The sequence below is a fragment of the Strix aluco genome, chromosome 2 (genome assembly GCF_031877795.1).
Source record: "Strix aluco isolate bStrAlu1 chromosome 2, bStrAlu1.hap1, whole genome shotgun sequence".
Taxonomy (NCBI): Eukaryota; Metazoa; Chordata; class Aves; order Strigiformes; family Strigidae; genus Strix; species Strix aluco.
Window position 1 is genome coordinate 19,948,921 of NC_133932.1, and position 19,577 is coordinate 19,968,497.

General features: G+C 47.8%; 1 protein-coding gene across 7 annotated transcripts in view; it reads left to right on the forward strand.

Moving 5' to 3' along the window:
• Positions 1–19,577, forward strand: part of ILDR2 (immunoglobulin like domain containing receptor 2) — a 43,024-nt gene that overhangs the window by 10,105 nt on the left and 13,342 nt on the right. For 4 of the 7 annotated variants that reach the window (XM_074812803.1, XM_074812862.1, XM_074812810.1 and 1 more), the window contains exons 2-6: positions 1,003–1,335; positions 2,427–2,546; positions 12,108–12,164; positions 17,157–17,303; positions 18,057–18,233. In XM_074812803.1, coding sequence (XP_074668904.1) covers positions 1,003–1,335; positions 2,427–2,546; positions 12,108–12,164; positions 17,157–17,303; positions 18,057–18,233 — 834 coding nt within the window. Of the gene's footprint in view, positions 1–845; positions 916–1,002; positions 1,336–2,426; positions 2,547–12,107; positions 12,165–17,156; positions 17,304–18,056; positions 18,234–19,577 lie in introns of those variants that run through there. The other 3 variants (XM_074812842.1, XM_074812852.1, XM_074812831.1) reach the window with 2 other exon arrangements.

Sequence of the window (19,577 nt, forward strand, 5' to 3'; positions counted from 1 at the left end):
GCCTCCACAGACTGGCACATCCCTGCGTGGGAAAGTGTCAGTGTGTGTTTCCAGTGCTCTCAATCATTGCTGCCTGCAGCACAAGAGGGAGGGAAGCAATGAAGGCCATGCGGGCATGCGTGGGAGGTTTCGGCCATTCCCCTGCGGGTAGATGGAGTACCTCACTCTCCCGAGGGCTCTCTGCTGGCATTGCTCACTGACTCTCATCTTCTCCCTAAGTTACACAAGGATGTGGCAGCAGTCCCGTGCATCTTCTCTGAGGCCTTTATACATCAGCTCCGGGCTGCAGCTCTCCTGTCAGCTGGTAGATAAACATTACGTGTTGAGATCCATCTCCTCCCTGGGAATGTGAAAAACTTGAGTGTTTGGGCCATTTTTCTCTACACCTCCCACATGAAGCAATTTCTTTCAGTGCTACATGCCAGCCCTGGCAGGAGCTGTGTGATTTGGACCCACTCCTTCATGCATCTCTAGAGTTTGGCAGAGCAAGCAGCACTAACTGGGCACTGGTGCACAATGGGCTGGGCCGGGCACTGTGTGCTGCCTGACTTTCAAAGAGGAGGTGTGATGCCACCGAAAGTGGGAGTGGGGTGACTTACTCTGCATTGGGATTGTTATGAACTCAGGATCTGGCCCCTTGGCTGACCTATTGTAGAAGTGGAGTATGGCCATCCCTAAAATAACTCTTCCTTATCTGTGAACCTGCCACAGAAGCCGTGAATTGTCACGCCGCTGTGTTAGGGTCTTCACAGAGTGTAAGGACATTTGAGCCTTCAGCCCCCTCATGCTGTATTTTTCCTTGTGGCTGTAGGCTATGAAAAAAGCAAACTTACTTCTGCTGGCGTCACCCATGCTTACATACATTGAGGAGTATTGCACCCTAGCACCTGAAACAGATGGATGTTTTAATTTTATGTACGTGGGGAGAATGATGCTATGATAAAATGCAGTAGCACTTGAAGCAATGCCAAGGCATATGACACTCATGTTTTTGTCTTTTAGCTGAGGTGGAAGGGTTGCAGGTCACTGTGCCTGAGAAGAAGAAGGTGGCCATGTTGTTTCAGCCTGCTCTGCTTCGCTGCCATTTCTCTACTTCTTCCACCCAACCAGCTGTGGTACAGTGGAGGTTTAAATCTTACTGCCAGGACCGGATGGGAGAAGCTTTGGGTATGGCGACTTCTGGTTTACAAACGATGAGCAAGAGGAACCTGGACTGGGATCCCTACCTGGACTGCGTGGACAGCAGGAGGACAGTCCGTGTCGTGGCCTCCAAACAAGGATCTGCCGTCACTATAGGGGACTTCTATAAGGAAAGAGATGTCAGCATTGTCCACGGTAACTCTCCTACCCCAGTGATGGTTGGTGGGGGTTGGATTGGACCCTTAGCAGTTTGGGATACTGGAGGTTGGCAGTAACTGTTCAGTTAACTCCCTTAGAAAAGGCTGTTGCAAGGGAGCTGTTGTGCGTCAGACATTTACGATTCAACCAACCAACCCTAGACCCAAAGGTCGTTTCCTTTAGCACTTCCCTTCATCCGACTCCATGTAGGTCTCCAACCCTGATATAGAATTCTTTCCCTTTGATGAAGTGGAAGGTCGTTATTCTTGGCTTCTGCATATTATGCTGTATATGGATTTTCCTTAGCAAAGGGGTGCCAGCAAGGTATGAGTTCAGCCTCTGCAGGCTAGGTTTTTCTTCCTTGCAAACTCTGCTGATTTTTTCCCAGTTCCGAAATACCAAAATTATCCTACACTTCATGTTTGCTCAACTCTGGTCTTCACCAGCTTACCCTGTCATAAAGCTAAACCCACACAGCCTTGGGCTGTGTGAAGGGAAGAGATTTCCGTGGGGTGAAGTCAGGTTGGCTGGAGATGGGGGGTGGCAGGGTCCTTAAACTTTTGGTCTGGGAGGCTGCGTGAGAAACCTTGTCCCTCAAAAGTACAAGGCTTCTGCTTGACTTGGGAGACCACTTAGCCAGAAGTGGAGGCTCCTTGGTGTAGAGAGCATGTGATCAGCCTTAGCAAGGGGAGTGTTTTCCTTTGTCTCCGTGTAACCTCTTCAGTGGGTGACTGAAGTGTTGTAGAGGAGACGCTGTCTAAGCCCTTCTTGCATGGCAGAAATACTCTTGGGACCCCAGGCCTTAGGTGATAGGAAGGACAGAGAATGACCTTAGTTAGCCCTTCTGCTCTTGGCATTTGCAGAGTGAGCTGCCTCTACGGCATTACCTGTCTTTCCACTTACAGCCAGAGAGTCCCGAGCTTGTTGTTTTTTCCTGAATGCTGTGATATTCTGGATAAGGTTAACCCCTCCTCTTAGTAAAGAAATGAAATGGATTTGGGACACGGAGACAGACCCAGTGCTTTCAACACGTCACTCTTGCTATAGGTGTCGGAGAGAAAGCCTGACTCTTCTTTTTTGCCTTTCAGATGCGGACCTTCAGATTGGGAAGTTGATGTGGGGAGACAGTGGGCTCTATTACTGCCTTATTATCACACCGGATGATGTGGAGGGCAAGAATGAAGAATCAGTGGAGCTGCTTGTGCTTGGTAAGCCCTTTTGCCAGATTGCTTTTTCAGCAGATAGCTGATGTATCTTTCCTTCTGCTCTCTTGCTCTCTATACATATCTGTGCACCATATTACTATGGGTGTAAGATCTATGTGAAACAGTCTCCTCAGTACCTTCACCATTGCCTTGCACCTTGTGCAGTCATTCACACCTAGGCAAAGTGGGTGGCAAACACTACCAAACCAGAATAGTAATGTTTACACCCACACTGCTCACACGTTACACAGGCGTAAATGACTACAGAAAGTGCAAGGCTGTGGAAAGTCAGAACCCTTGTTTTTAAGGCATAAAACAATAAACTTGCAGCAAAGTGAACACTTGAGACAGAGTTGTAAAAATAGACACCCAGAGGACATGACTTCGCATGCTTTTTGCAGTCTTTTGACGTACCCTTCGCCCCACTCTTCTGACCCGTGAGGATGTCAAGCACTGTGCTTATCTGCTTAAGTGTGTCACTTTGGGAGGTATTTCTGTTGCCTAATTATACTTGTCCAGTTAGAGGTGCAGTTTCACAGTCACCCTCATCAGGTCTAAGCTGGTGCAGCCACTGAAAGGACCTGTCCTCTCTGCAGTATGTATGCTTGGCCCTGTTTCTGTTAAGCTCCCTTGAGCAGTGTGGTGAGCAATATCAGTTTCTTTCCTATTTGCAGGGTTAGCTTTCAGTGATGGCTTTGAAAATCCAGCTCACTGTAAAGGCACCCATCCCAGCTAGGGGAGAAAAGCAGAGTGGAATGAGCCTTTCAGGGACGTTTGTTGACACTGCCTTGAGCCAGCTGTAGTACTTCACCACTAGACTGCCCCAGGAGAGTAAGATGAGTTTTTCCCAACTTACCTTAAGACCTGCTGACACAGGTGTTTGTCTGGTCAGCATGCTTGAGTGGTTCTTGGGTGTACAAGTTCTGTACAGCCTGTGAAGGAAATGTTAAAAAGCTTGGGTCTATATGTATAGGTGATATGTAGAGGTGTACAATAGAACATGTCCCTCAAGTGCCCTTGCTCTCATGGCTAAGATCAGAGTTTAACTGGCATTTATATTTGGAGCTGTTAACCAGATTGAAAGGGTGAGTGACTGTAACAGTGCCATTACCTCCCCTCCCTCCTTCAGATGTCAGCCAAGCAATGGACAAGTGGCGAATGGGTCCCTCCTGAAAACGGTGTCATACCCCTGTCTAAATCCACAGTGTGACTGTGTGTCATACGCTAGGTAATAACAGGCCCACGACTGACCTGTGTTAGTTCAGGTGAGGTTATCTCTGCCCGGTGGCAGTTGTAGCTGTTATGTAGCCTCTCCAGAGGAGCTGTCTGTGGCTGCGTGGTGATGGGCTGCTGAATTTTGTCCCTTCTTCACCTTTCTGTCCAGGATTTGGTGTCTTCCTCTTATGTGTATCTACAACTCTGCTCAGACACCAGTGATGAAACAGCACCATGGTAACAGGAAGAATCTGTTTTGCAGTGTGTACAGAAGACTATTGGGGGGAAAACAAAGAAATTCCCTCCTGAAGCTGACTTGATGATGTCCCTGGCCCGTTCGTTGTGGTTATGTTGGGAGGAGACATGTGGCTTAGGCCGTGTTACCTTGACCGCATCTGCTTTTCTGTTCACTACAGCCTGTGGGTCTGACCTTGCACTTTATGCAGCACTCTGCTAAGTTTGGCAGCAGCATGAAAGCATACTTGTCGTGGGCATACTTTGTTCTGCCTCATGCTGTTTGGCACAGCTTGTGTGTATTTCTTTTCCTGGGTAGTGTGTACGGAGGCAACATTCCAGCTTTCGGAGCAATTCCAGGTTACCTACCCATTTTCCTTCCTTCCCCTTCCCACCTTAGTCTTTTCCTTCTGCCTTTGCTGGTATTTTTTCTTCCTTTTCCTTTACCTCTCCCCATTGATGGCTAAAGGAGGAAGCAGCCAGTGGTGAAAATACCATTTCTTAATATTCTGGTGTCTTCTGGGAAATTTTTTATTCCATCCCACTGCTTGGAGGGAGACAGTGAGTACCGATGTAGGTTGAAGCGATACCACAGTCCTAGGGGACATGTTGTAAAAGGGTTTTGTTTGCTGTTTTGCTGTTTGCTGCTCTTTGGGGGGAACCCAGATTCCCTGTTACACTGGTTGGAGCAGTGGAGGAATAGTGTCTGCGAGAGACACTAAGATTCCCAAAGCATGTTGCTGTTTGCTCCTTGCTGCCAGGGGTCTTTCAAATATAATTTACAATGCTTATTTTGGGGCTGCTGCATGATTTAAGCATAGATTAGAATTTTGAATAGAGCAGAGGTTCTACCCACTCATGTTATCAGTGGGGGAAGACAGAAAAATGAGAATGGAAAAGGAAATAGGAAAATATCCCTTCTAGTGGTTTCATATTAATGCAAAGATGAAAGGTGTGTTTAGGTTTGAGAAAGGTACTTCTGGACAGGGCAGTTTAATATCACATAGAAACCTTGAAAGGTCTGAGAGGCAAAAATGGTAGATACCTGATAGCATCAATAAATTAATGGAAATTTTCTTAGCTAAAAGTGGAGGATCTTGCTCTTCTACAGTGAATTGCACCATTAAAAGTTGGTCAAAAGCTGCTTTATGACAACTTGGAGCAAAATCCAAAACCTGAGCAAATTATCATAGAATCATAGAATGGTTTGGGTTGGAAGGGACTTTAAAGACCACCTAGTTCCAACCCCCCTGCCACGGGCAGGGACACCTTCCACTAGACCAGGTTGCTCAAAGCCCCGTCCAATCTGGCCTTGAACACTGCCAGGGAGGGGGCAGCCACAGCTTCTCTGGGCAACCTGTGCCAGGATTACAGTATTCCTTTTTCCTTAGGGAAACAATCCCAGAGACTTACAGTGAAGTCTAAGTAGCCAGTCAGCCTGGGTCATGATGGGATTGCATGTTGAGTTTTGTCACCTGGACGTGTCATGTTGACACACGAAGCGGCTGGACAACTTTAGGTAGCATCAGAGCATCCCATGTGCTGTCTTCATTTCAGGCCTATTTCAGAAAAGCATATAAGCATTTATTTATATCCATTTGTGCTCAGCAAAGCTGATAGGATTTATAAAGCATACCTGATGTTAAGCATGTGCTTAAGTGCTTTGCTGAAAAGACCATTCAGTAGGTTTTGCTTAGTCAGGGACTTTACCCTCTCTAACGGAATTGCTGCAGGCAAGGTAAGAGGGATAGTAACCTCTGTGCCTCAGAAACACAGGAGGAGATTGGCTGGTAGTGAACCTTCTGTAGAGTAAGGAGAGATTTGTAATCAAAAAGTACTATTACACTTCTATTAAATATTTGTATTTTGGTGGCATTTGGAATCTCCAAAGGGGTCTGGCATGCTGGAAACTGTATGAACTCTGCTTCTGCTGCAGCAGAAGCTTAGGAATTCCACAACAGGAGTCAAGTGATGCTCTCTGCACTCTAGTGTTTTATTAGAAATGTAGAACCCTTTGCTGACATTACAGGTGGGCTAACGAATCCATTTGCAACTTTATAAATTTTTATTTTTTAGAACTAATGTGATTGAATCAAAAAGGCTGAATCATGAATTTAAGAAAGTCTACATTTCTACCTTAGTAGCTAGCAGCTGAATGTCCTGCTTGAAACACAGACAGTGCTATTAATCAAATTGTTATTTGTAGCCCTTGTGCACTGCGTTTTATATGAGCATGTCAGTGGGCTTCAGTAAAGTCATTCATTGCAGCCTTTGTTGAAGGGAACTGCAAGTGTGCCAGTGCAGTGGATGCAGGGTGCCTGCAGTAACCTTGGAATCAGAAGTACTGGGCAGTGTCAGCGGATCCCCCATCCTAGCTTCATGTGACCCAGCTCCCATCAGGAAGCAGTCTAGCTTAATTGGAGGGGATTGCACGTAACCCAGTAAGCCTTTCCAAGAGCCAGAATTTACTAATTGGGGCAGGGTGCTGTGAAAGCAGCTATACTGCTCCCTTCCCAAGCTGGTACAGCTCTAGAGCAATGGCTGTAGGTATAGCTAGGCACAGCTGGCTACCCTGAAACATGTAGGTCTGTGCAAGCTCGGCAATGTTTGCATTACAAGATTTTACATAGCTTAGACATGCTTCACAGAACAGTGGCTTCAATTCCCAAGGATGTGTCAAGTTCCTGGAAAAAGCAGGAAAGTGATCCACTAATCCAAGTTGTTGGTTTGGTACTTTGGTTAGTGATCTGGGTGCTTTGCTAGACAGCTATCACCTGCTTTTTTTTCCCATCCAGTTCAGCAGCTAATACTACGTAAATTATATATTAAGGAAATATTATTTTATAATTAATCTTTTAGAAGCTTCAGCTTCAACCTTGTTATGCTTTAAATAACAACAATTAGCACTTGAGGTTTTTGTTAGTTTCTGAAGTCAGCTAGCACTTAATGTTGGTAAACTGACACCTTTGGTAGTTTGTATTACTAGCCAGTATCGATATAGGCTAAACCCAAAATTTATCAAGTCTAACACCCATAGGTAGGAAAGAACCTAGATACATATACACACAGCATATTGCACATTAATTAATGTACAGACATGCGTTGGGTTTCAGAGAAGATAAATCTCTACTTGGATCTGTGTATATGGCGTGCAATGCTAATAAGACAGTTCTTACTCAGCAAAGTGACTCAACAGCTGGTATAAATATAGCCAGGTTTGGAGTCTCTTGTGTGCCAGGAGAGACTGTATTATAAAAGTTGATATGGTTTCGGAGACGGAAAAGTTCTTGGCAGAATTTTCCCTTGCAAGATGATGGTTTTAGGACTTTGCTCTGTTTTGCTGAAAAACTGCCAGTAGCATCCGAGGCAGTACTTGGTCACAGCAGTTGGCAGAGATGTCAGTGCTATTGGCCATGTGTTGGGGATGAGAGGGCCAGATCTCAGCCGGGGAGGTGTCTGTAAGCAACTTCACGGTGAGGGCTCTCCGACCTTGAGCTGCGCCTTCGTGACCAAAGGCGGGTAGTGCCAGCAGGTGAAGGAAGTGACTGGCACTCGAGCCCTCCTCTTAAAAATCCAGGGAAGGCATTGATGCCAGGAAGGCTGCTGGCGTCCTTTCACCCCCAGAGTGCTTGTCCTGTCCTCGCTAGGCACTGCTGCTCTGCCCTGGACCACTGTGCTGCTGCCTTTGTAATCTGCGTCCAATCCCCCTCGTCCTAGCCCAGCCTACTCCTAGTTATTTATTTCACACCATTTAGAAGTGCTACTTGTTGCCAAGGTTTTTTACCCCTCTTTTCCTCCTTATTTGCCAGCGACAGCCACACGCTGCTCACAAAGGAGACTGGTGTGATTAAAAGACCTCCGTTACTAAGGTAGCCATGGCAACAGCCTCCTTGGAGGTCTTTGTTGCCTGCTAAAACTTTGATCTCCAAGAAGGGCTGCTGCTGTTTCTCCCTCCAGTTGAAGAGAAGGATGGGAAGAAAGAATAAAGTTTACTCCGAGCAGAGGGAGCATGGAGGAACTCACTGGAGAGCCATGCTCTCCCAATAAATCTCACAGCAGCTTCCTTGGAAAAGTATCTGATTTACAAGGGCCACACTTCCACTCCCGTGCTTTCCAGCCTCCCCTCAGGGCAGTGTCCCATGCCAGAGGCCTCTTGCTGTGGCACAGCTTGGCAAATTTTTCTGCCACTGAGGAAGAAATAGTTTCCTCTGTAGCTGCTGCCTCCCATGATCCCACTGCTGCGGGTAGTGCTGCGGAGGCAGCCCTCAACAGGGAAACCAATTCAACAGTTATCTCCATATTTACCCAATATTTATCACATTTATGCAATTGCCAGTATTTACCATGTTCCCGTATTTACCCAATTGCCATGTTCCTGACTGCACCTGCGCCTGCTTTATTCATGTCATCATTTCTTTTCAGCTGCACCACTTACCCTAATTATTTTTGTGTCTCTTCTCTGCAGACTGTCTGCTAATTGTCTGCTTGACTCCAGGTCCTCCCAGATCTGCTGCTTTTTGCTCTCTCGCTCTGTCACCCGCCTACCTCCTGTGTATTAACTCCTGTCCTCGCTCATCTCTTCTGTATCTCTGCACCTTCCGGAGCCGCTCTGCACCCCCTCAGCTTTTCCTCTCCCATTCCTCCTCCTGCACTCTGCCAGTGCAGACTGGGGGCTCGCAGGCTTCGAGGCTGGCTGGGGCCTGGGCCCTGTGGGGTGCCCGGCGAGAGGCCGCTGCGGGTGGGTAAAGCCCCGCAGCCACACGGTGGGAATAGAGACGGGAGTGTGTCCCAGATCCGTGCTGGAACGAGGACAAGTTCCTAGCTTCAACAGAGCCGCCTGGAACAACCCCGGTAAATGCGGCCATCGTCTCTTCCCTCTTTCCCCTGGGGTGTCTTGCTGGGTGAGAGCTTGCACAGAGGACAGGTAGCCCTGGCGGGTGGGGGCACAGAGCTGCGACTTGGCAGCCGTGCCCAGCAGCCGTGTCTTGGAGTGCCTGCCGTCCTCTTTCTCAGGCAGGCAGAGCCGCCATGCAGAGGTGATGTGGCCACATGGTCTCTTGGCAGGATGTTTTACAAAATTGTTTTCTCCCCACCGATTGCTATCTAGCCCCAGCCCTCCACCTTAAGGTTTCCTTAAAAACCGAGAGAAGTGAGGTGAGCTTAATGCCCATGGCAGGAGCAGCCTGGGCATAGAGAGCTGGGAGGGCACCAGCCGTGGGTGCTGTGGCTGCCTCCTGGCTGGCGTTTCAGCCGTGGGTCCAAAAGGCAGCCTGGCTCACTGAAACCCTGCCCTCTGCCACAGCTTCGGGCACTGCGTGACACCCCGGGCCCCCTCCGCCGGGTACCACCTGGCTTTGGGGTGTGCCCAGGCCCGGGCCAGGCTTGCACAGGCCAGGCAGGCGAGAGTCAGCGGCGGCCCTCGCTTCCCCTGAGCCGTCCTGTCCCTGCACCCCGCGGCTGGCGGGCGGGCTGGCGGGAGCTTGTGCTCCACTTGTTGCTGGCAGCCGGAGGAGAGTCGCCTTCAATGAGGGGCAGTGGCGGGAGCCTCCCGTTGCCGTGGCAACCGTGAGGCAGCCGTGGCGGCGGGCAGCCCCCTCCTGTTGGCTTCTCCCGCAGGGGGAAGAGCAGGGTGTGGAGAAGAGTTATCAGTGAATTAATTCGGCCCAGGACAGGGAGGGGGGAGAGCTGGGGTGCGCTGAAAGCTGCGGGGGGCACAGCAGTCCAGAGGCGGGCTTTGTGCTTGCTGGCTGTCAGCTGGGCTAGTCAAGGCGGCAGAGTTCAGGCTGAGCTGGGGTCGGGTTCGCTGCTGCCTCGGTCCTCCCGGGCTTTGTGCATTCCCCACTGGTGGCTCTGGGGCCCCCGGGGCTCGCTGGCAGGGCAGGGGAAGCAAATTCCCCAAGCAGATACTCAACAGAGCCGTGAGGCTGCACAAGCAGGGAAATACTTGACTGCTCGTAGGTAGCTCAGAGGAACTGTTTCAGCTGTCTTTGTAACAAGTTACCAAGTTCTCAAGCAGTTATTTCTGAGGGATGCTTCTTCCTCCTTGGACATGTGGTGCCTCCTGATGCCATAAGACCCAGCACTAGCAGGGATCAGGGCTCTGTGAGTAGGTTCAAAATAAAGCAGGTGCCTATTTGGACTCAAGAGATGGAGCTTCTGCTCTTTATAGGAGTCACTCCCTTACCTCTGGTACCACAAATCCCAGCCCTAGATTAGCTCTGTACCTCCAGCTGTTTGTCCATTGGTGTCTGCTCTCAGACTAGGGCTCCACGTGAGCTTGTGCAGAGATGATAACACGAGAGGCAAGCTGCATGCCTGTGTCTGCCCGTATATTCTGCGTGCATGTGGTTCAACGTGTACATTGTTCACATACACATGCAGAGACCTATGGAAGAATTGCATATTTTTTTGTGCATGCTGGGAAAATAAGGAATATATTTAATATGCACGTGGAATGTAATGTAAATCTAGCATACTGTGACAGAAAGCATACATTTGTTGCATGTATTTGGAGCCCACTTGTGGCACCGAAGACTTAAGCCACACATACGTTGTATCTCGTGTACCTGTATCTTGTGAGCAGAAAGCGTATGTGAGCACTTTCCCATAACAAGCTAGCTGTGAGCAGTTTGGACACTTGATCCTTTCAGAAAATGGACTGCTAAGAATGTCATGAAACTCTTTGTATATGTAGATAAAAATGTTGCAGTAGACTGATGGCAAGAGTCCCCCTTCAAAGTAGTAAATTATCTGAAGGATCAGCGTTGTATCTTTTGCTAAGGCTTCAGGAGCACCTCATCACGATGGCGTTACTGTGAGTACTAGACAGCTTTGATGAGTTGCAACTGGTTGCAAAGCACTGCCTGCATTCAGAGTATGTTTATTGTGGCTCCAGCAGGCATCCTTGTGGATTTTTGATCTCTACAGAACCTCTGCTGAAGCACTGAGAAAAAACGCACAGTGGGAGTTTCATTATAACACTCTTCAAGGACAGACTAGAGGCCAAGGAACTTGGGATCCAGTTCGTCATTGTGCCTGAGTGCTGCTTAGTGCAGGACCTCAAGGGCATGTGGGGAGGTTAAAGGTAGCTTTCTACCCCTTTTGCACTGGCTTACCCGTAGCTGCTTATGTTATATTCACAATGTATGTCTCTCTTCAGAGTGCAGCTCTCCTACCTTGTGCATGTCTTTAAAACACCTAGCATGATCCTGGTGCTACATGAAAGAGTATGCAGCACAGCTGCACATAGGGCAGTTCTGCAATGCACAGGTGTGTGTAAATTATAGCTGAACACTGTGCAGGATGTTTGCTGTGTGTTAGAAATATCCCAGACATTCAGTGCCAAAACAAATAGGTACCAAGCTGCCTTTGGGCTTGGATTTTGTTTGTATTCAGTTATAAATTAGAAGTTGACTTGCTTTTTTTTTTTTAATTTTGCAAAGTGATTCCACAGATTTCTACACGAATCCTTCCCTGGTTGGTTTGCTTCGCTTGAGAGATGGCCTTATATCACACAACCTCACCAAGTTGCTCGTGCATCTTGAAATAAGTAGCACGTACTCACAGTCATGCTTCAAGACTCCTTTCCTGGGGCTGTCTTTGCAATTGCAGAGCCCCACACGGAGAGCATCACCCACGGGTGTTGGATGCATGTGCCTGACTTGTCAAGGGCCTTGGGTTAAAGATGTTTTGCATCCATCCAAACTACATCAGTACATTTTTAAAGTAAACTAAATCCTTCTGTTTGAGGGCTGTTGTGCATTTCCAGGAGCTTTCTGCATGTGTAGAACATAACTCCAGAAAGATGTTACCGTGTAACCACGCTAAGGGGACCTCCCTCTTCTTGTCATTTTGTGCCTAGATCGGAGAAGCTCTGTTCCAGATTCTTTCCCCCCAGCTCTGCTGATAAAGATAAAATGCAAGGACACAGAAATGGCAGAAGTGCAGAGGCAGACACCAGACATCGAGCAGGATGACATCTATGGTTGATAGGAATTCACTTAACAGTGCAAGTGGGCTGATGAGGAAGGGGACTGGAGCCTAAAGCAGGGGCTGGGGAGTGTGTTTTTCTTGCAGTAACCTCTCTCCTTGTTCTCCTCCTTCTGTCTTTTCTAGGCAGGACAGGGCTGCTTGCTGATCTCTTGCCCAGTTTTGCTGTGGAGATTATGCCAGGTATTCAGTCATTTCACCTTTCAATCACCCAGTCCTCTGTCATCTTGTCTGTTTATCCTTCTGCAGCATCTCTGTGGTGTACGTTTCACTCGTATGTGTGTTTTATCTGGGTATAAAAAGAGAAAAGCCTATCGCTTACTGGAGAAGTGTGTTGGGTTGAGATCTGAGAGCGCTGATGCTGGGGCTTGGGGGAGGAATGGCCATGCTGGGAGCCAACGTACAGAGATGATTGATGCCATGCCAGAATCCGTGTGAGGGCAGAAATGCCAGCGCTGTTCAGGGGAGGTTTTATGTCAAGCTCTCTGTTCTCCCCCTGCTAGCACAAAGGTAACACTGCTCCAGCCTGCGAGAACTCGGCAGCCTCGTGTGCCCCTATGGCTTTGTACGTCAGCTGCTCTTGTGCAGCAGGAACTTCCTCTGCCCAGACCCTGTCCTGCGGGTACCATTATAGCCATCACCACAGATGGTAGTACAGGAGGTGCTAGAAACAGAGCACTGGTTAGCAACCCATCAGTGGCACAGCCTCTCTTGTGCTGCGTGGCCAGGGTGTTATCTAGGTAACACCAGGTGGTTGGACCAGACATGAGAGCTCTGTGCCCATGATAAATCCCTTGCTATAGCCAAACTAATGAGAGCCACCAGTTCTGGCACTCCTTGCAGAGGAAACAGAGACTGTGCAACAGATTGTCCTTGAAAGGGAAAAGCTGTGAGAACATTTAGCCCTTGAGTCATCTGATCATCCCCTGACGGTGCCCAAGCAGTGTTTCTTTCACACGTTTGTGCAAAAATGCAACTCCACATAAATGTGTGAAGTTATTTTCAAGTCTGTCCCAGAGATGCAAACGGAGAGAAGACAGACACTCCCCCGCTTCCAGTGTAACCCAGAGCTCCAAGGAAGTTCAGCATGGCAGGAGAGGGATTGGTCTTTTCAGCATAGACAGAGGTTGATTCTCTGTTGCCTAACACTTCTTTTTCCCCACTATTTACAATTTTATTGACTGGGTATAAAGTTCTTGTGTGTTGGCTAGGTAGCTTTCTGGTACCCCCACTGCATGGGTATAAGCAACAAGAAAGTGTAAAAGGCAGCGGCAAACCCCATTACAGCTGTTAGCATTGGCTGTTACCTGAATAAAAAAAAGCAGGTGCTTCTGCAAGAACAGAACAGTAGCTTCCAGGCAGTGAGGGGACACAGCATTTCAGCTTGGTAGTCATTTGAATCTCAGGGTTACACACTTCTATCTGGAACTGGTTGAATCCCAGTTTTGTGCATAAAGGAGAAGCTAGCGGGCTCTTTTGCTGTTTTCTTAACCTCATCAGAGAAGCAAATGGTCTAACTTCCCATGAAGTAAAATTCTTCCTGATTCATAGGTCCCTGTGAGTGGGACACTGATTTCAAACATCCTCTCCCAGTGCTGAGTGAGTATCTTGCAACGTGCAATGGACATACTAACCTGACCTCCTTTTGTACTCCTAGAACGTTTTCAGAGAGACCACAGATACACTTAAAATGGACTTGCTGTTTGGTTTTTTCCTCTACCAGGCTTTTATCCTTTATGGAGTAGTTGTGAACTGTTCACTAATAGCTCTGGAGATCTGACACCTGAGCTTCATTGCATAGCTGTGGCTGGGCACTTCTGTCATGCGATACTATTTCACCGCCTTCTCTGTGTCAGTCAGTGATGGTCATAGAGAGCAAGATGAGAACATGACAAAAGAAAAAGCCCCTGAGCTGTTGCCCTGCTTGGATTGGCATAGATTAGGAAGGACGGGAAAGGATAGTCTGGCTCGCTATGCTGCTTGCTATCCTGAGAGAAGGCTGGGTTTGGCCTTTCTCTCTCCCACTGGATCGCTTTTTTTGATGTGCTTTTTAATAGACTAATGCAGCAAGCTTCACCTCTCCTGCTGCAAGGCAGGCTTTTGAGTCCCTCCATTCCCTCAAATCCCTGCTTTGCTTCAGCTTCAACCTGAATTCATCTTTTCTTGTACAGAGATGACCAGAGCTGTGTAACATCAGTAACTTCAGATGAAGTTATATGGAGACCTTGTATGATGGCATTAATATTTCCTTAACGCTCCTAGAAATTCCTCCTCTATTGGGCATAAGATTACATTTGCCATTTTTGTGACTGTATTGCTTAAGTGGTCACAGATGTCCTAGGACGGAATAGTATACTGGATCATTTCTCTTGGTTTTCGGTTCTTTTCAACTAATGAAGTCCTGTTCAAAACAGAAGTTGTTTTTAATCTTTGAACATGTGACCTTGAAAGTATTGCTGCATACCTTGAAATTCAGTATATTGCTGCATTTCATGTTTCTTATTGTAGGCCCAAGGACAACTGGCCCTTTCTGTAACATATCCCAGTCTTCATCTTTAGTAACAATGCTTCCCTGCCTCTTACCCTCAGGATACATTAACACATTCCTATTTTCTGTGACAAGGTCATTCATGAAAATATTAAACAAGATAGCTTGTAGAACTGGCACTTGAGGAACTGTATCAGTAATCTCCTCTCAGCTCTTACTTTTTCATTCATGAATGCTTCCCTCCAGACATTTCCTTATTCATTAGCTGAATTTTTCTCAGCATATAGTAACTTCACAAAAAAAAATAAATTACTCCACAAGGACCAAAATTATCTGCAAATTTAAATGAAATTCATCTGTTTCAGCCAAAAAAGAAATAAAATGTTCAAAAAATATAAAACATTTCACTTGACACTTCTGAAATGAAGTGTTTTGATTTGTAAATGCCAGATCTTTCACTGACATTTCTTAAAGGAAATTTTAAGTTCTAGATTAAAAATGGCATTTAAAAAAGAGAATTGTTTGTAAAAGACTTAAGGAAAACTGCAACAAAGCGAAGAATTTCTTTTGTACAAATAGAATGATGTGGATGAATCAAAAATGACACTTCTTAGTTTTGCATTGTATTAAGAACTAGAAAAAACTTCTGTTTTGATTGTTCAGAGTGGAATGTTTTTCCTTGACTTTTCATCTTAGCAATGCAGGTGAGAGGTGCATTAGTTTTCCAGTGTGATTCTGTACTCACATTGCAATCCTTGTATCAATACTTCTTGATCTTAAATAATAATGTACCAGGAGACCCCTTAGTGATCACTGGATTTCTGTTTGGAAACAGTGGTCTACTGCTTTTTTTCATTGCTTTCTTACTGTCTTTCTAAGGTGGTTGAATAACCGCCTGGGTACACCTGGAGTCTCCTCACCTGCAGTCTGACTTCTAGATAGGTTGGAGCATCTCTCTGATGTAAAACCAACTTCAAGTCTCCTATACATTCAGAATCTTGATATTTCATAGAATCATAGAATGGTTTGGGCTGGAAGGGACCTTAAAGATCCTCTAGTTCCAACCCCCCTGCCATGGGCAGGGACACCTTCCACTAGACCAGGTTGCTCAAAGCCCCGTCCAACCTGGCCTTGAACACTGCCAGGGAGGGGGCAGCCACAGCTTCTCTGGGCAACCTGTGCCAGTGTCTCACCACCCTCATGGGAAAGAATTCTTACTTTAGTCTAATCTAAATCTAGCTTCTTTTAGTTTAAAACCGTTACCCCTCATCCTATCCCTACACTCCCTGATCAAGAGTCCCTCCCCATCTTTCCTGTAGCCCCCTTTAGGTACTGGAAGGCCGCTATAAGGTCTCCCCAGAGCCTTCTCCAGGCTGAACAACCCCAACTCTCTCAGCCTGTCCTCACAGGGGAGGTGCTCCAGCCCCCTGATCATCTTTGTGGCCTCCTCTGGACTCACACGAGCAGGTCCATGTCCTTCTGGTGTTGGGGGCCCCAGAGCTGGACACAGCACTGCAGGTGGGGTCTCACAAGAGAGGATTAGAGAGGGGAAATTCCCCTCCGTTGACCTGCTGGCCACACTTCTCTTGATGCAGCCCAGGATGTGGTTGCCTTTCTGGGCTGTGAGCACATATTGCTGGCTCATAGTCAGTTTTCCATCCACCAACACCCCCAAGTCCTTCTCCTCAGGGCTGCTCTCAATCCACTCATTGCCCAGCCTGTATTGTGCTTGGGATTGCCTCGACCCATGTGCAGGTCCGGATGTGTTCACTGACCATTTCCTTAATCCAGGGAATCCCCATGTGGCAGTAGGTGTGGCCCTGTGCACACAATCCCCTGTAGTTTGCAAGGTGGCCAGATGCAGAACTGGGACCTGCCCCTGCAGGGTGGGCTGGGCACCTGCATCCACCACAGCTGCTGCCACTGCAGATTTCCCAGCAGCAAAGTTTGAGAAACTTTTTCTCACTCCCTTTCCCATTCAAACCCCATCCTGGTTTTTGTGGAGCAGCTCTTCTGTGCTTTCACTTGTAGGGTGTTTTCAGCCACTCCCTTTCAGGGCCCGGCAGACATCATGTGAGGCTTCAGTGGGATTAAAAAAAAAAGTGGTTGTTAGGTTCCCTGGCTGGCCTGCAGCGCCTGAATAGGATGTTCGTTCAGCACATTCAAAAGAATAATTGCATGCGTGGGCCTAGTTGCGAAGGGGCAGGCCTGGCTCATTTACTGGGCTATTTTTAGCGTGCTTTTCACCATCGTTTGTCCCATTAAAACTAGAATGTGGGTAGGGAACAAACACACAAGCAGGGCTTGAACATGGCCAGGAAGAATGAGTCTTTGATGAGATCCAAATGCTAATGGAGCGTGTCCTGCAGGATTCGTACAGGTCTGGTGTGGGGTGAAGGGTTTCTGTGCTGGGGGACCAGAGCTCCCACCTCTGTGCAGCTTGCCTGTTGGCCAGCCAGAGACATTGCAAGAAGGGACCGTGTTTCTGCAGCTCCATTTCTCACTGTCATGTGCCATTTCTGCTTCAACACAGAGGGGGACGTAGTACTAGACCCGCAGGAAGTCCACTTCTGTTATTCACCTATCTGTTTTGCCCCTGTGCTCTCTCCTGGGAGGATGTTGCTGGTGTTCCCTTCCACAGTGATTGCAGTCCTGTAAGTATCTCCCTTTCTCCCCTTATTTTCCAGAGTGGGTCTTTGTGGGCCTGGTGATCCTGGGGGCGTTCCTGTTCTTCCTCCTGGTTGGGATCTGCTGGTGCCAGTGCTGCCCACACAGCTGCTGCTGTTACGTCCGCTGCCCCTGCTGTCCTGAGTCCTGCTGCTGTCCCCGGGCGCGTGAGTGACCCTGTCCAAGCCTGGTGCAAATCTTCTCACACACTTCTGCTCCCTGGCAGAACAGGAGGAGAATCTGCTCATATTGCTTCCTTTGCCCTGAGCACTTTGCTTGACTAAGAACTAGTTCTTAGGGGGTGAAGCATCTGACCTATTGCTCAATGGTTGAGCGCTCAAAGTTAATTACAAATGTAATTCCGCGAACCCTCCCTGCCTTGGCAGCTGTGCCTGCTCCTCAAAGTGTCATGCTCCCCTTCCAGAGTTGTTGTTGTGTCAGTGAATGTTGTGGGTCAGAGCTAAGAGCATCCTGGGAGGTTTGTTCCTGGCAATGCAAAGCAGCTGCCCTCTACAACAGTGCAAAATCATCGCAGCCCAGCAAGGTTCCTGGTCAGGCTCAGGCAGACTGTCAACTTTGATGAGCCTCATCCCTGCTACTTGAGTCATCCGTTGTTTTTAAAGCCAAACTGCCACTAAATCACAGCAGTGGAAATGCCGGCTGTAACATGCTGAATGTCCTTCGGTTGCTGGGCATCTTGCAGTGCTCTTCTGACCCGCCATGTGCACTTCTCACTTCTCAGATTCCCCTCAGTGCCCTTTGATGCTTAGAGAAATTCAGATTGGTCCTTGTCCTTTCATTTGTCCAGTTGTCTCCTGTGTGTTGTCACCAGTGTTGGTGATGTGCAGGTTTCGGCCACGTGCCGTGTGGGTCCGTGGGAGGCTGGTGTGATGCTGACTGCTGTTCTTCTTCTTTTCCAGTGTATGTAGCCGGCAAGGCAGCAAAAGCTGGCTACCCTCCCGCAGTCTCTACCATGCCCGGTCCGTACTACATACCCAGTGTTCCTGTAGCTGGTGTCCCCTCTCCTGCGGTGCTGATGGATAAGTCGCACCCCCCTCCCTTAGCCCCAAGTGACTCCAGCGGAGGAAGCCAAAATGGTAATTTGCAGTGCCAGGCACAACCTTCAGTCCTTTTACTGGGAGCAGGGCTGGGAAAGGGAGGAATGATTGTCACTGATAGAGTGGTATGAACAGAAGAAGCCCAGAGAAAACTGCATTTTAATCCTGGCTCTGACAATGACATTTGCATCCCTTAGGGCCACAGGGTCCAACTTTTCTAGTGCCATCAGCACAGTGTCAGTTTGTGGGTGCCTAATTAGGTCAACAGGGAATGGGAGGCCAAGTTCATGCCCAGGACCCCTCTCATTACTGCTGCAAACGTTTACTTGCGGAGGACGGAAGGATGAAGATGATTTCAGAGAAGCAGAGGCGGTGGCCATTTTCCCCTTAGAGCTGACGCCTTGCAAGCTGCTCTCTCTTGGTAAACTGTTCTTCCTACCCTCTGTAGGGCACTGCTTGCCCTCTGGCAGCAGTTTTTTGCTGCAGCATGTTTTACTGTCCCCATGGCATTTTGGGCACAGGGACATTCTCCCTCAGTGTTGCTGCCCAAGAGCATTTGGGGCTGGGCCCCCTCCCCCCTATCTTACAGAAGTCAGTAGGTCACTTTTTTATGTTCAGCCTTTGCATTTGTGAAATGGGAGTGATAAAAGGCTTCTAACTAGAAAGGACTTGTGGATCAATGTCAGACATAGAGTATCAGGAAGATGACTCTATCTTGGTGAGGGTCACTTCTCCTGCTGCAAAGGAAGCTGCCATCAAGGAAAAAGAGGGCAGCTATTTAGCCACATGCTAGCATTTCAGGATCAGAGTGGCTGTCTGAATTCAAACACGCTGCAGCAGAAGTGACTCTCGCCAACGTAGAGTCACCATACTGACACAGTATGGTTGCCATTGATCCAGCCACATGTCTGATTTCAAAGCACCACGCTAATTATCAATTGTTAAATTTGTTCATGACAGTGTGTTGATAAGACACTTCCAAAACGACAAGATCAAGTAGCATAAGCAAGTAATTAAGCTTTTGGAATGACACTACACGTCCTTCCGCTGCCCCAGTCAGTATATTAACCTTTCTGGAATTACAAAAATTATTTTCCTTCAACAATCATACCTTTTTTTCCCCACTGAAATCAAAACAGAGCTCTGCAATGGAGCATTTTGAAATAGGAAATAAATCAATCACTGATCCGAAGCAGAATGTATCCAATTCAAAAACCTTTGTCAGAAAATGATGAATGACAGCCCAGTGCTTAGGTTTTTTTCTCCTGTGAAAAATGTTAGTGCATGCAGAGTGTGGTGTTGGCCACGGGAACTCCAGGGATTTTTTAAGAGTCAGATCACAACCCCAGTCTTGTCTTTGCTGTACGTTACTAGCAGAGCACA